The sequence below is a fragment of the Bufo gargarizans genome, chromosome 6 (genome assembly GCF_014858855.1).
Source record: "Bufo gargarizans isolate SCDJY-AF-19 chromosome 6, ASM1485885v1, whole genome shotgun sequence".
Lineage (NCBI taxonomy): Eukaryota > Metazoa > Chordata > Amphibia > Anura > Bufonidae > Bufo > Bufo gargarizans.
Genome location: NC_058085.1, coordinates 39,662,651 through 39,678,428, shown reverse-complemented (window position 1 = coordinate 39,678,428; position 15,778 = coordinate 39,662,651). Strand labels below are relative to the sequence as shown.

General features: G+C 45.5%; 1 protein-coding gene across 1 annotated transcript in view; it reads left to right on the top strand.

Moving 5' to 3' along the window:
* The window catches only part of LOC122941954 (zinc finger protein 436-like), a 35,585-nt gene extending 29,104 nt beyond the window's left edge, over positions 1-6,481 (top strand). Inside the window, exons 5-6 of the mRNA XM_044299449.1 lie at positions 504-632; positions 5,526-6,481. Of these exons, the coding sequence (XP_044155384.1) occupies positions 504-632; positions 5,526-6,376 (980 nt within the window). The 3' untranslated portion in view covers positions 6,377-6,481. The remainder of the gene's footprint in view (positions 1-503; positions 633-5,525) is intronic.
* Positions 6,482-15,778: the final 9,297 nt, after the last annotated feature.

Genomic DNA, 15,778 nt, shown 5'->3' with positions numbered 1-15,778 from the left:
GTGATATTTATTACTGTGTCTTTCCATAACCAGGACTACACAGTAGTGAAGAAGACCTCTAGTGAGCGCTGTCAGGACCCTGTGTCTGAAGGATGGGGAAGAACCCTGAGCCCAATCATGGAGCCTCCACCTCACCCCCTGATACATGAGGAAATCAATAGAGAGAAGATCCTAGAACTTACCAACAAGATGATTGAGCTGCTGACTGGAGAGGTGACACTGCTGGGAATGATGGCACGTTATACAGGAATGCTATGAAGGGATCTGGGTGATGACTGTATCATTGTGTTGTCAGGTTCCTATAAGGTGTCAAGATGTCACCGTCTATTTCTCCATGGAGGAGTGGGAGTATTTAAAAAGACACAAAGATCTGTACAAGGACATCATGATGGAGGATCACCGGCCGCTCACATCACCAGGTAATAGACATGACTAAATACACGCGTCCTACTCATTATTTGTGTGTAAGGGATGAATTCAGTCACTGGATGTGTTTCCTACAGTAAAGATCTTCACAGGACCCCTGATGGTGGGGATAGACTTTCCCGAGGGGAACACCAGGTCGCTACCTCTTGAGGAGGATATGCAAGCAAGGCAGCTGGGTCAGGCGGACCAGGAGGTATCTGAGAAAGGTACCAGAGGCACAAACTTTTTCAGCAGGCTGAGTCGTTACCAGGAGCAACAGTGCAGGAGCGAAGGATGAGGCAGAGGCGAAGTCAGACAGGCAAAAGGTCAGGACACGCGGCACAGGTTCAGGTCAGGCAATCCGGATCGGAAACAGGAGAGTCAAGGCAAGCAGGCAGGGATCATATGGGTAGCAGAATTCAGGAACACAAGTACGAGTCAGGAACACAAGCGGATATCAGGAATCTTAGCAGGACACAAGGACCTTGACACTGAGGCATCTGGGAAGGGGGCAGAGCCACTTATATATGTGCAGGAGGTCTAGGTCTTGGTCAGTGAGGTCACATGACCTAACCCATAAAGCTCAGGAAGTGACACGCGCCGGCCCTTAAGGAAGTTCTGCAGGAAACAACAGTACCTACACAGACAGAGCCTAGGACTGCAGCGGTGAATGGGATGCACTGGCTGCAGATCACCGCTGAACACGGTGCCTGGGACCGTGGTTGTATATATATGTGACCGAGGACTATTTCTTCATTATCTGCTGATCAGAGAAAAGTATCCCAGTTTGGATCAAGTTAGCAGGCAGTTATCATAAATAAACTCACTAATTGCCAGTGTAGTGCCGTGGAGCAGGGAGTACTTTGACATTTGGACATTTGCCTATATTCCCTATGCAAAGTTAAAACTTCTTACTTTACTTCTCTTGAAAGGGTTAACTTATACTGTTTAATACTGTGTCACTGATATATATATATATATATATATATATATATATATATATCCTGTTCATTATCACTCTATTTACAAGGCTCTGTGGAAAGGGTTAAAGAATACTGAGAGACTGTTAGGGCTTTGATTAAGAAGCTGGTAATTTTCCACAGCTGCCATAGGGTTTAAAGAAGACAATGTTTTGGAGGGAAAAACTCCAGACTTGTTTACCACCAAAAAGCAGACAGCCTGACCTTTTAAATATCTGGTTTTAGCTCTGTTGTTATGTTTGGAAATGTAGTTTTTGTCTGGAAAACCTGCTGTGTCTTGCCATTGAGTATCATTGAAGCTCTAATGTAAGTCTATACCAGACAGGAGCTGAAACAATGTATCTGTTTGTTTTGAGTTTCTCCACTCCACCCCACCCACTAGAACATTCTAGTCTAGCAAAAACTGTATATAAGGAGAGCAGTCAGAGCCCCTAGGGTGCTGCAGTTAGGAACAGTGGTTGGAAGAGGAGACTCTGCAAGACTCTTGATTGACCAGAAGAAGATGCTGAGACGGGATATACTGCCACAGACCTTGGATTACCAGCCTTCTGAAGAGAAAGAGGGACAGCTAGCTCAGGCCTCTCCTCAGCATCAAACCCTTCTTCTGCCAGGGAGGTTACTGGAGAAGCCAGCCCAATGCCTCGCCTGTATTGTTTTGTACCTGAATTCTTCCAGTAAAGAAGCACTCTGGTTTACTGCAGAGGCTGACTCTCTGGACTTATTTCCCATTAAGGTGCAACAAGCCTTACCATCCCTTCCGGAGAGCAGCAACACGTGGTGACGCCTCAACGTTGTCCAGGGGGCCCGGTGTAGCGTTGGGGCCTCCCTAAACCCGGCCACTGCACCTACTCATCAGCGGATGTGAGAACTGCGCTTACATGCAGCATTCGTCAGCTCTGTAAGGGGATGAGTGTTCGTGGCTGCAATAACTTCTCCCCATGGAGAATTGCTTGTGAGCAGCAGATACCTGTTTACACCGCACAATCTGCTGCCCGGAAGAAATGATTTGGGCGTCTGCAACCGCGAGCTGCTTTCTCCGGATGAACAAGTGTTTCCTCTTTCACTGGGTGATGGGTGGCATCTTTACACAGGGCCATTATCGGAAACGATCATTCCTAGTTAATTTCCCCTGACTCTTGGCCTGTGTAAAGGGACCTCTAGGAACCATTAGCTCCTATTAGGCTCTTATCAAGTCACTGTGTGCTAATAGAATACACAATATGGAGACGTACACCCAGGAGGATGGAAGGTCATAGCTACGAGTGTCAGGGATGATGGGATGATGGTCACCAGGGACAAGGAGAAAGATATGTAGATGGTTGGTCATAATCTCATGGCAAGCTTGAACCTGTTTTGGAAGTACTTTTGCAATAATACAACCTGGTAACACCCTCCCCATACATCACCACAGCTCATCGGTCAGCACAGTGACAATAACAGATAATTCCCATTGAAAACTTAAATGGCACTTAAGCCTTACTGAAATCACAAAAGTGCAGCTCGTTCATCGGGCAACCGGCGGCAGTATTACACTGCAAGATGATCGCCAACGATCGCTTGTAAGCGATTATCGGGCAAAATATCGGCCAGTGTAATACAGCCTTAAGATTAAATGGAAGGGTATATGTTCGTCATTGCAGGCTCTTGTTGATTCTGGCACTGCAGCAGATTTTTTAGATGTGATTTGGTCCAAAAATTGGGTATTAACCCTGTGACTCCAGAGGAATTGGCATTTGTTCTTTAGATGGCACTCCTTTATCTGGAGAGTCACTAAGATTCCATACTTCGGGTCTTAAAGGAGATCTAAATGGTTACTGAAATCATGAAGGTACAGCAGTGGTTCTCAGAGTTAGGCTTTTCCAGCATGAGGACTACAGATCCAATATACTTTATATGGATCTGTACTCCACTCACTTGAAAAGGAGAGTAGAGTTTATGAAAGCCAAAGGTGCTGAGAACTCTGAGAAACACTGCTGCACTCTCGTAATTTCAGTAAGGTTTGTCAAAAAAATATCTACTGTGGGACAGTTTCTTTTCTGTCAGTTCACTCTCCCTCCTCTCCAGTTATTTTGGGGTATCCTTGGTTTACCCTCCAAGATGCAGTAAATTATTGAGCTGAATTAATGCAATTGGGAAAACCTTATACAGGAAGATGTTTTAATTCCCAGGTTCTAATCGCTGCCACTAGTTTCCGAGGTCTGCCTGCTGAAAATCAAGAATTTTCTGATGTTTTTTGTAAAAATACTTCTGGCATTAACCATGCCACACACTGTGCTGTCATTACTTTTATTTACAAAGCTTCAAAAAATTGTCCCATACTACAATACTATGCACCATCTTGGTCACACCCCAGAAAAATTAAGTTTATGCAAAGGCAAGGAAGTGTGCCGTATTTGTGGACTGAAAAGTCAAATTTTCCAGATAGCAGGAGTGCTCTTGCTTGGCCAAAAGTGGCAGCATACAACCCAGGCCACACCCCATTCAAATTAAATATCAGCAAAGGCATGGAAGTGCATGACATTTGCAGACTGAGTCAAATTTTCCATATAGGAGTGGTACTCTTGATTGTATAGCAGAGTCCCACCACACCACCGGGACCACTCCCCAACCAAGTGGTATGGCAGCAACTGAACCTGCCTGCAACTTGGCCAGATGGGAGTTCAGCTTTTCTCATAGCCACACATTTCTGTTTAGGAAGTCTCACGATGAAGTGGAGAGCAAGGAGCAGATGGAGTCTGAGCAGAAGAAGAAGCAGCTGATAATGATGATGACAAGGATGCAGCACTGCAGGGGGATACAGGCTGGTGGCCAAAAAGAAGGCCAGGAAAAGAGAAAGACTTGAATTCTAGTTTGTTCTATTTTCCCACAGGGTGCAGTAATACTGCCAAATATGCTGCAATAGAGCCCTAGAACCTATGTATGTGTTTGAACGCCCAGGGCTTATTTCAGTCCTGCAGATCTTGCACACGGCTGTGGTTTTATGTTCTGGCCTTATGGAGAAATAAACACCATCCAGAAGTTACTCACATAAAGCTAGAGGCAGCGGAGCATGGCCTAGGTTTGGCACATTTTGAGCCTGCACCCACAATATCAGCAGCATCACCAGTTCCTGAGCTAACCACAATAGAAGCATGTCTGCCCCTTTAGAGGTTTTGCCTGTACATTGCCTCTATGACCCTCACCCTTCTGCTCCTACTCCTCAGCGTCCCTATTTGGCTCCTATGTCCTATACAATACACAGTCATCGTCATAGTCCTCACCCTCTCAACCACTTTTAGTTTTGTTGCTTAGGCTAGTTTCACACTAGCTTAACGAGATCCAGTAGCGAACAGCCTACAGGAACTCTCTAGATCTGGCATTGCCAGACTGTACCTGAATGCCCTCCAGCCTCATTAACTATAATGGTGTCCTGCACCATGTAGCTGCAACCCAGCAAATATTTACAGTGTTTTTTGTCCGGCTGATTCTCAGAATTTTTGTCGGGTGGCGGCCGGTTCTCATACCGCTAGTGTGCAACTAGCCTAAGATGGAGAAATGTGAGTTTAAGATGGAGAGGGTCTCCCGTTTGAGATACAAAACTTCTTCTAAGAGATTTTTAGTGGAACCAGTTAAGGTGCAGGCCATCCAGGATTTTTCTAGTAAACTCAATTTGAGTACAATACAATATAAAAAAGGCCCCTGAAAGTGTACATAGCGTTTAAATGTGGGTAATCGTAGTTTATTAAAAATAAAATGGGGTTTTAAAAATAGATGTACTGTTTGAAAGAGGCAAAAGGGTTGGGGGTCTTTTGACAGGCTTCCCCCTCAAGCCTGGAAGCATACTTACCCACTCCCCTTCTCTGGGTCCCAGCTCTTTCGCTGTCCCGCTTTCATCAAAATGTAGTTTGATGACACTGTAGCCTATCATTGGCCGCAGCAGTGATATGCCCCCCTTGCACCATGTGGCCAATTGATGTGAGACAAGGGATACAGGTCATTACTGCAGTGTCAATCTGGATGTTGACAGCAGGAGAATCAAGCTCAGCAGTGAGGTCCAACAATGAGGTGTTGTTGGTGTGGGGAGCTAGATGGGCCTTGCTTTTCCATAGGTTTGACCTCATAGGTTTATTCAAAAATGATAAAAATCTGTTTTCTTCTTAGCAGATGACTGTACCAGAAGCTCAGAGAGATATCGGATATCTTCAGATCTTAATGCAGATGATCGGGGTATCACACAAGATACATATGAAGCACATGCCATTGCCCCAGATATACCATCAGCCATTCAAAGCAAATCTATATTATCTTATCCTTTAAAACAGGTCAGATCTTCTGATTCATCACAGACTATTAACCAAAAGAAAAGTCACAGACAGAGTGACTATCTGAGATCTCACACAGGGGAGAAGACATATTCATGTTCAGAATGTGGGAAATGTTTTACTCAGAAATCATCACTTGTTGCTCACGGGAGAATTCACACAGGGGAGAGGCCATTTTCTTGTTCTGAATGTGGGAAATGTTTTAGACAGAAATCAATACTTGTTACTCATCTGAGAATTCACACAGGAGAGAAACCATTTTCATGCCCAGAATGTGGCAAATGTTTTGCCCTGAAATCAACCGTTGTCAAACATCTAAAAGCTCACACACATGAGAAGCCCTATTTATGTTCAGAATGTGGGAAATATTTTCAACTCAAATCAAATCTTATTAAACATGTGCGAATTCACACAGGGGATAAGCCATATTCATGCCCAGAATGTGGGAAATGTTTTACAGATAAATCATATTTTAATAGACATATGAGAATTCACACAGGGGAGAGGCCATATTCATGTTCTGAATGTGAAAAATGTTTTAACACTAGATCAGATCTTGTTAAACATCAGCGAGTTCACACAGGGGAGAGGCCATTTTCATGTTCTGAATGTGGCAGGTGTTTTACTAAAAAATCAAATATTATTGCCCACTATAGAACTCATGCAGGAAAGCATCCATTTTCTTCGTAATTTTTTTGTAAATAATATAATGCCAGAAAAAAAATATGCATTTTTCGCCCTATAAGAAAAAAATAGCAGTGCGTCTTATGGGGCGAATGCTGCTGCCATCAGGTGTATCGGCTGAGAGGGAGGAGGGGTTAGAGGCCGGCATCTGGTTCTGTAATGGCAGCAGGGCCCGGTGCAGTCACTGTATTCTACTACACCAGGCCCCGCTCACTGTAGTATGATCTACAGGTAAAAACCTGTAGGTATTGTTAAACTATTCAAATTATCAGAAATCCATTGCTTGTAGTACTTACCACTAACTTCGTAGCAGTCAGGAGGCTGGGCGGGCGACAGTGTAACTCACTACGTCACGTGCCTTCTCCGCCCACTTTATGAATGAAGCAGGCGGCGCAGGTGCGTGGTGTAGTGAGTCGCGCTTCCGGCGGCTGCCCCACCTCCTGGCTGCTACGAAGTTAGTAGTAATTAGTACATGCACTGGATTTCAGATGATTTGAATAGTTTAACAATACCTACACGTTAGATATGATTATACTACAGTGAGCGGGGCCCGGTGTAGTAGAATACAGTGACTGCACCGGGCCCTGCTGCCATTACAAAACAAGATGCCAGCCCCCATTCACTACACAGGGACACTGTTATGGGGGATCTGTGGATAACACATTAGGTAAGATGCTATATATGTGTCATCCACAGATCCCCCCATAGCAATGTCATGACATCCACAGATGCCCCCATAACAGTGACATCCACAGATGCCCCCATAACAATGCCATCCACAGATGCCCCTATATTGATCCCCCATAACAGTGCCATCCACAGATCCCGCATAATAGTGTCATCCACAGACCACCATTAGTTGAAAACCCACCAAAAGCATACCTTTTGGTTCAAAATATATTTTTTCTTATTTCCCTCCTCAAAAACCGAGGTGCGTCTTATGGTCCGGTGCGTCTTATAGGGCGAAAAATGCGGTAGGTTACAGTTATGAAAAGGTAAAGTGATTAAGAAATATATGTTATAATTACCAAGGAACAGCTGTTATAAAAAGCAATAAAAAAGGTGAATGGATATTCTGTCCAGAAGCGTGATGTGATCTCCAGAGAGCCCAGTCTAACTTGTATTTTCACTACCTTTTATTTTTCATTACACTAAATTCTGTGAACATGGATTTTTGTGTCCTCTGTTTTATTGTCAGCTTGAAAAGGACCCGATTTTCTATACATAGCATTTCTCCTTCTTCTTTGTGTGGTACCAAATCAATTAGAAGTATTAGTATGTGCATGCCATATAGCTTTCATAATGAGACCAGACACACTAGGTGGTTTCATGGGAAAGTACTTCCTCATCCCCCTGAGCAAGACCCTCGTTTATTTAAAAATACATTCACATATATAGCAGACATGACATCACAAAAGGGGTGTTCCTTAAAAAGAGACTATTGGCTCCTTTAAGGGGTTATCCAAGTTATTTGTTTGTTCTTTCTATGTTCCTAACTAAGCAAATGTAACCGCTTTCCAATTCACTCACTTTATCTCCAGGGGCTGGTTTCTCAGATTTCACAGAGGGTCACATGACCTGTGATGTCAGCTTCTCTCCCTGCTCTGATAAAGGTTGTTTACAAACCTGTAAACGAGACGTCACTGTGCTGGCCACGCCCCCCTTCACTGCCGTCTACTCTCTGCTAGGATTCTTAACCCCTTCAGCTGCACAGCTCGGCAGGCAGTGAGGAGACAATGCTGGGCACTGGAGCTGATATACTAGAGCGAGCATTGCACAAGAAGGTAGGGGGAAGATCCTGTGTGTATTAGCAGTGTCATTATACAGCTGGGACTTGTAGTCCTACACATACAACATGCTGCAGAGTCTCCCAGCAGATAGACATGTCACTTAGGGCAGCTCTTGTATTCACTCCCTTAACAGTGTCATTATACAGCTGAGACTTGTAGTCCTACACATACAACATGCTGCTGAGTCTCCCAGCAGGCAGACATGTCACTCAGGGCAGCTCTTGTATCCACTCCCTTAGCAGTGTCATTATACAGCTGGGACTTGTAGTCCTACACATACAACATGCTGCAGAGTCTCCCAGCAGGCAGACATGTCACTCAGGGCAGCTCTTGTATCCACTCCCTTAGCAGTGTCATTATACAGCTGGGACTTGTAGTCCTACACATACAACATGCTGCTGAGTCTCCCAGCAGGCAGACATGTCACTCAGGGCAGCTCTTGTATCCACTCCCTTAGCAGTGTCATTATACAGCTGGGACTTGTAGTCCTACACATACAACATGCTGCAGAGTCTCCCAGCAGGCAGACATGTCACTCAGGGCAACACTTGTATTCACTCCCTTAGCAGTGTCATTGTACAGCTGGGACTTGTAGTCCTACAAATACAACATGCTGCTGAGTCTCCCAGCAGGCAGACATGTCACTCAGGGCAGCTCTTGTATCCACTCCCTTAGCAGTGTCATTATACAGCTGGGACTTGTAGTTCTACACATACAACATGCAGCAGAGTCTCCCAGCAGGCAGAAATGTCACTCAGGGCAGCTCTTGTATCCACTCCCTTAGCAGTGTCATTATACAGCTGGGACTTGTAGTTCTACACATACAACATGCTGCAGAGTCTCCCAGCAGGCAGACATGTCACTCTGGGCAGCTCTTGTATCCACACCCTTAGCAGTGTCATTATACAGCTGGGACTTGTAGTCCTACACATACAACATGCTGCAGAGTCTCCCAGCAGGCAGACATGTCACTCAGGGCAGCTCTTGTATCCACTCCCTTAGCAGTGTCATTATACAGCTGGGACTTGTAGTTCTACACATACAACATGCTGCAGAGTCTCCCAGCAGGCAGACAGGTCACTCAGGGCAGCTCTTGTATCCACTCCCTTAGCAGTGTCATTATACAGCTGGGACTTGTAGTTCTACACATACAACATGCAGCAGAGTCTCCCAGCAGGCAGAAATGTCACTCAGGGCAGCTCTTGTATCCACTCCCTTAGCAGTGTCATTATACAGCTGGGACTTGTAGTTCTACACATACAACATGCTGCAGAGTCTCCCAGCAGGCAGAAATGTCACTCAGGGCAGCTCTTGTATCCACTCCCTTAGCAGTGTCATTATACAGCTGGGACTTGTAGTCCTACACATACAACATGCTGCAGAGTCTCCTAGCAGGCAGAAATGTCACTCAGGGCAGCTCTTGTATTCACTCCCTTAGCAGTGTCATTATACAGCTGGGACTTGTAGTACTACACATACAACATGCTGCAGAGTCTTCCAGCAGGCAGACATGTCACTCAGGGCAGCTCTTGTATCCACTCCTTTAGCAGTGTCTTTATACAGCTGGGACTTGTAGTCCTACACATACAACATGCTGCAGAGTCTCCTAGCAGGCAGAAATGTCACTCAGGGCAGCTCTTGTAATCACTCCCTTAGCAGTGTCATTATACAGCTGGGACTTGTAGTACTACACATACAACATGCTGCAGAGTCTCCCAGCAGGCAGAAATGTCACTCAGGGCAGCTCTTGTATCCACTCCTTTAGCAGTGTCTTTATACAGCTGGGACTTGTAGTTCTACACATACAACATGCTGCAGAGTCTCCCAGCAGGCAGACATGTCACTCAGGGCAGCTCTTGTATCCACTCCCTTAGCAGTGTCATTATACAGCTGGGACTTGTAGTTCTACACATACAACATGCTGCAGAGTCTCCCAGCAGGCAGACATGTCACTCAGGGCAGCTCTTGTATTCACTCCCTTAGCAGAGCAGGGGAAGGGGCAGAGATTGTTTTTATTGCATGTAAACAAAGGGCCAGACAAGAACCAGGGAAATGAGGAAATATATTTTTTTTTTTGGCATAAAACTTGCTTAGCTCAGTTATATGTCAGATTTTAAGTGCTATATTATTTTTTTTCATAACTCGGACAACCCCTTTAACCTGATAGGAGTGGTTTCAGCAAGTTCATAGGTATATTTGAAAACTGTAATGTAATCCCCATTTCCCCCCTCCCTTATTGACCTTTAAACAAAAGAATGCACACATAGCTCAAACATCTGGTTTGCGGCCATCTTGTGGACAAAAATGTGTACTACAGAATAATGTTCAAACCAGATACACATCTCTCACAAATCCCTCCTTTTGCGGGAAATAGTCCAAAGGTGAACAGGCAAAGTGAGGTACTCTCCCAACTCCCTAAACAGCGAAGAGCTGGACTTTCCTTATTGCTTCACCAGGTCCCCTCAATTCCCTTTCGGGTTTGCCTTCACCTTGTCCTATTTACCCCGCAACCATCAGCAAGGTTTTCTTTACTTCAGGGTGGAGTCTTTGACAGGGGCACAGCACATATATATGTTGTAGAAAGGCACAAGGGACCATCATAGATGGAAGATATGTGTCACCGAGGTTCCTGGCCTCGGTGAAGTAGGAGCCAGTAGTGTATATTTCCGCAGCAGTTGCTGATGGACACTTTGATAGTTAGCATAGCTGTGAAAAGCTAATCCGGGCCGGCTCTTACTGGGAGCAGCCAAAGTGCAGGGTGGGTGGCTGTTCCCCATGGTCCAGGCCGGGTTTTGACGGGCTTACAAAAAGTCAGCCAGCAGGGTCAGTGGTGGGATTACCTGGCTGATGGTGGAGCTCTGTGTAGCTGTGTGTTTTTGGAGCCGAGTGAAAACCAGAGGGTCTCTGCTGAGAGACAAAGGACAAAGCAAGGTTCCCATCCACTCCGTGGGGAGTACGGTACTGTGCCCTAAAACTTTCTATGTGATTTTTCAGATTCAAGACTGAATTGTTTTTCTTTAAGTGTTGGCTGAAGTAAGCTGATCACTACCGCCTATTGAATTGTGGTGTGCCAACAATAAAATACATTTATTACTTTGATTTCCACCACTAAAAGGCTACTGTGTATTTATCTGAAGGCTACCATTTGGGAAATCCCTACAATTGGTGTCGGATGCGGGCACACCCAGGATTGCTTGAAGCAGCAACAAGTTAGGCTGAGTTCACACGGGCGAGATTTCCGCGCGGGTGCAATGCGGGAGGTGAAAGTATTGCACCCGCACTGAATCCGGCACCATTCATTTCAATGGGGCTGTGTACATGAGCGTTTTTTTTCACGCATCACTTCTGCAATGCTTGAAAATCGCAGCATGCTCTATATTCTGCGTTTTTAACGCCGGACAGGCCCCATAGAAGTGAATGGGGCTGAGTGAAAATCGCAAGCATCCGCAAGCAAGTGCGGATGTGGTGCGATTTTCACGCATGGTTGCTAGGTGACAGTCTATTCACTGTATTATTTTCCCTTATAACATGGTTATAAGGGAAAATAATAGCATTCTGAATACAGAATGCTTAGTAGGTGATCAATTGAGGGTTAAAAAAAAAAAAAATTAACTCACCTTCTCCTCTTGATCGCGTAGTTCCCGGTCTCTTCTTTACTTCTTTAATGATGAGCTGCCGGCTAAAGGACCTGTGGTGACGTCAGATCACATGCTCCAATCACGGTGATGGACCATGTGATTGGAGCATGTGATCTGACGTCACCACAGGTCCTTTAGCCGGCAGCTCATCATTAAAGAAGTAAAGAAGAGACCGGGAACTACGCGATCAAGAGGAGAAGGTGAGTTAATTTTTTTATATTTTTTTAACCCTCAATTGATCACCTACTAAGCATTCTGTATTCAAAATGCTATTATTTTCCCTTATAACCATGTTATAAGGGAAAATAATAACATCTACACAACACCGAACCCAAACCTGAACTTCTGTGAAGAAGTTCGGGTCTGGGTACCACAGTCGGTTTTTTATCGCGCGCGTGCAAAACACATTTCAAAACTGACTGCAATTGCGTACCTAATCCCGCGGATTTGCTGCAATACACCGGGACGCATTCGGACCTAATCCGGACACGCCCGTGTGAACCCAGCCTTAAATGTCAGAAGCAGTTTTTTTTCCCCTCTGGTTGGACTCTTAAAGGGCCAGTAGCCTAAATTACTGAATGGATTATTTTGTTGAAAGGAAGTTTTTCAATTGATGTCCTGGGTTAAAGCAGCAGCGGAGCTTCAACAAGAGTCAATGAAAATGGAGGATCTTATCAAGCAGATGGTGCAGAGCAATCTACAGCAGCAACAGGCATTGGAGCAACAACGGCAGGCTAATGCCCATCAGCAGGAGACGAACTGCCTACTGGCAGAGCAAATTGCAACCCTAAGAGAGAGGGTGGCTGCACAACCAGCGGGGTATGTGGCTGAACAGAATGTGGGCGGAAGAAAAAACGTGCAATCTGCCTTACAAAAAATGACCGCAGAGGATGACGTAGAAGCCTTCCTCAGCGTCTTTGAGCGGGTCGCTGAGCGTGAGAGACTACCAGCTGAGCAATGGGCCGAGGTGCTGGCCCCCTTCCTCTCAGGCGAACCCCAGAAGGCGTATTATGACTTATCATTGCAGGATGCATGGGAATACTCCCGACTAAAGGCAGAGATATTGGCATGTCTGGGGGTAACCATCACCGTCCGAGCTCAGAGGGTGCACCAGTGGGGGTTTCAGAGAGGCAAGCCTCCCAGGTCCCAAATGTTTGATCTACTGCACCTCATCCAAAAATGGCTACAGCCGGATGTCTGTTCCCCAGCCAAAATGGTGGAGCGGGTCGTAATGGACCGATTTCTGCATGCTCTCTCTAAGCCGGTACAGTGCTGGGTTGCACAAGAAAATCTGCAGACTGCAGATGACTTAATAGGTTTGATAGAGAGGTACTATGCCGTAGAGCCAACCATAGCTGCCTCAGGATCCTTGAACTCCCCCTACTAGAAGGCATGGGTTGACACTGAAGTGCAGAAAAAGGGACTAAAACCCCCCCGGGGTGGACGTTATGAGGCCAAGAGTCTATCAGAACCAACGCCACGACCGTCCTTAGGAGAGGTCATCTGCTGGAGGTGCCGTGGCCTGGGACATATGGCAGCCCAATATCCCATCAGCCCAGAACAAATGGACTGTTCTGTGGGGAGACGAACCTCACTGTTTGCGTGTAGTGCGGTTCCTAATGTTGAGGGAGGACTCCCTTTTTGTACAATTAATGTGAATGGCAACCCCACAAAGGGACTTCTGGTCTCGGGGAGCCTGATAATGATATTTTTAAAGAAATCCTCCCTTGTTTTCCCTGACAGTGTTTTAAATGAAGAAATAAAGATTTAAGTTTTTATTCTACACTTATTTAGTAGAGACCCCTAAATGGATATTTTTGGGTCTATTGACTGTTGTTTGTATGTTCCTGCTTAGAGGATTCAATTTGAGTGCTGTCTTATCTCCAGTTTGGCCACCAGAAGTACTCTACTGTAGCTTACGTTCATTAAAGGGTAACTGTCATGTTTCTATAAAAAAAAAAACTATTTTAGCATATGTTACTGCTGCACAATCTTTAGTTTCTTCACATACCACTGTTTCCCTTAGTTACGGCTGTTTAAACATTTACAATATGAGGACCTTCTCAAGATGGCTTCTCTGCCACTTCTCTGAGGCCAAAACTGCTTTCCCTCACTTCACATGAAAACTTGCTGTAGTCAGCAGCTCCCTGCCAGCCAATCAGATTGGATTACTGAGAGACACGCCTCCTCACTCTGAAGCCTAATGCAGGCATGCACTGTGGAGGACCGCTCCTCTGTCTTCTGTTTACACTAAAAGAAAGACAGACAAGCCCTAGCAACAGTCTTTTAAGGGAGCAGTGGAAAGGGACAGAGGACATTAATGAAAGCTGTTATTATAAGGTAATTACAGATCTTTTGGCAATCATTGACAGACTAACTCAAGTATACACGACTAGCTCTAATAAACTCGCAAATAAAAAAATATATGACAGTTACCCTTTTAACATCAGGATGGGGAGATAACAACATGTTTCAGTGGAGATCCGTAAGGACCACAATCCACAAAGGACATGTTCAGAGATTCATCAGGAATATTACTAATAGCTGCCAAAAGGTTTCAGGTGAAGAATCGGGGGTCTCACTGGACAAAGGAAAGAGCGCCAGATCTACTGCCCATTGTTCCTGGTGGGGATTTGGCTGATTGAAGGGGCTCGAGATTTCTGTGGTTACGAAATACTGTCGCAGGAGATTTAGATTTCTTCAGGAGAGGACACCATTTCTTAAAAACGAGCTTCACATCATCACCGACTGAATCATTCCTCATGGCAGGAGAGAATTTTTTTTTTTGAGAAAGGGTGAAATTTACTTTCTTCAGATGGTTGTGAAAGACCGCAGCAACATCAACTACAGAGATATCCTGGATGGGTTAATTGGGTTTTCTGGTCTCGGGTCAACATTCAGGAAATGGCTTGGACTAACCCTGCATACAGACCGCAGGGATAGCGATAGATACGAGTCCCCGTCCGGCTGCCGTCCCATCACTCACCACAGGAGCCTCCAGTGTCCTGCTCTGTCCTCCCACTCCTGATCCTGCCCCCTGCAGGTCACTGCTGGTAGGTTGTTGGGGGGAAGGCTGAAGGGGAACTCTGATTGGTCACTAATGGCAGACTGACACATCACCTGATTAATGAGTGACGGTGAAATCCCTGTCCCAGTAATGGAAGGTTACTGAGCTCACTAGTCAGGAGATGTCGCTGCCTCTTGTACCGATAAGACCGAAGCTCGCAGTGAAAGGGTTAATGACCCCTCTGCCCCAGTAATCCTGAAATACAATGGTGACTGTACACATTCCTCCACCTGCACCACTGGACACTGCATGTATCGGGGAGCTGAAAGACTAGTAGGCTAAAGGGCCTTTCATGATGTCATGACCATGTGATAATGTGTGGGAGGTGTCAGGCTCCAGACTGTGCTGTAGGAAGAGGTAAAGCACTTTTCATGATGTCATGGCCATGTGATCATGTGTGGGAGGAGTCAGGCTCCAGACTGTGCTGTAGGAAGAGGTAAAGCACTTTTCATGATGTCATGGCCATGTGATTATGTGGGTGGAGTCAGGTTCTAGACTGTGCTGCTGGAGGAGATAAAGGACCTCTGATGATGTCTTGACCATGTGTGGGAGGAGTCAGGCTCCAGACTGTGCTGTAGGAAGAGGTAAAGGACTTTTCATGATGTCATTGCTATGTGATCATGTGTGGGAGGAGTCAGGCTCTAGACTGTGCTGCTGGAGGAGGTAAAGGACCTCTGATGATGTCATGACCATGTGTGGGAGGAGTCAGGCTCATTTAGTTATTTTTCATCTGATATGGGGGTCTGCTCTGATATCTGATAACATTCCCACCATTTGCTATTACAGCAATGGTCTAACAACAAGCCTATCCAGTAATCAATTTGCTTCATACTAATAATATTCTCATTGAAGCACGTAAGCAACCAAGCATGCAGCTTGCTATCCTCACTGGCATCCACCTGAGGCCCAGTTG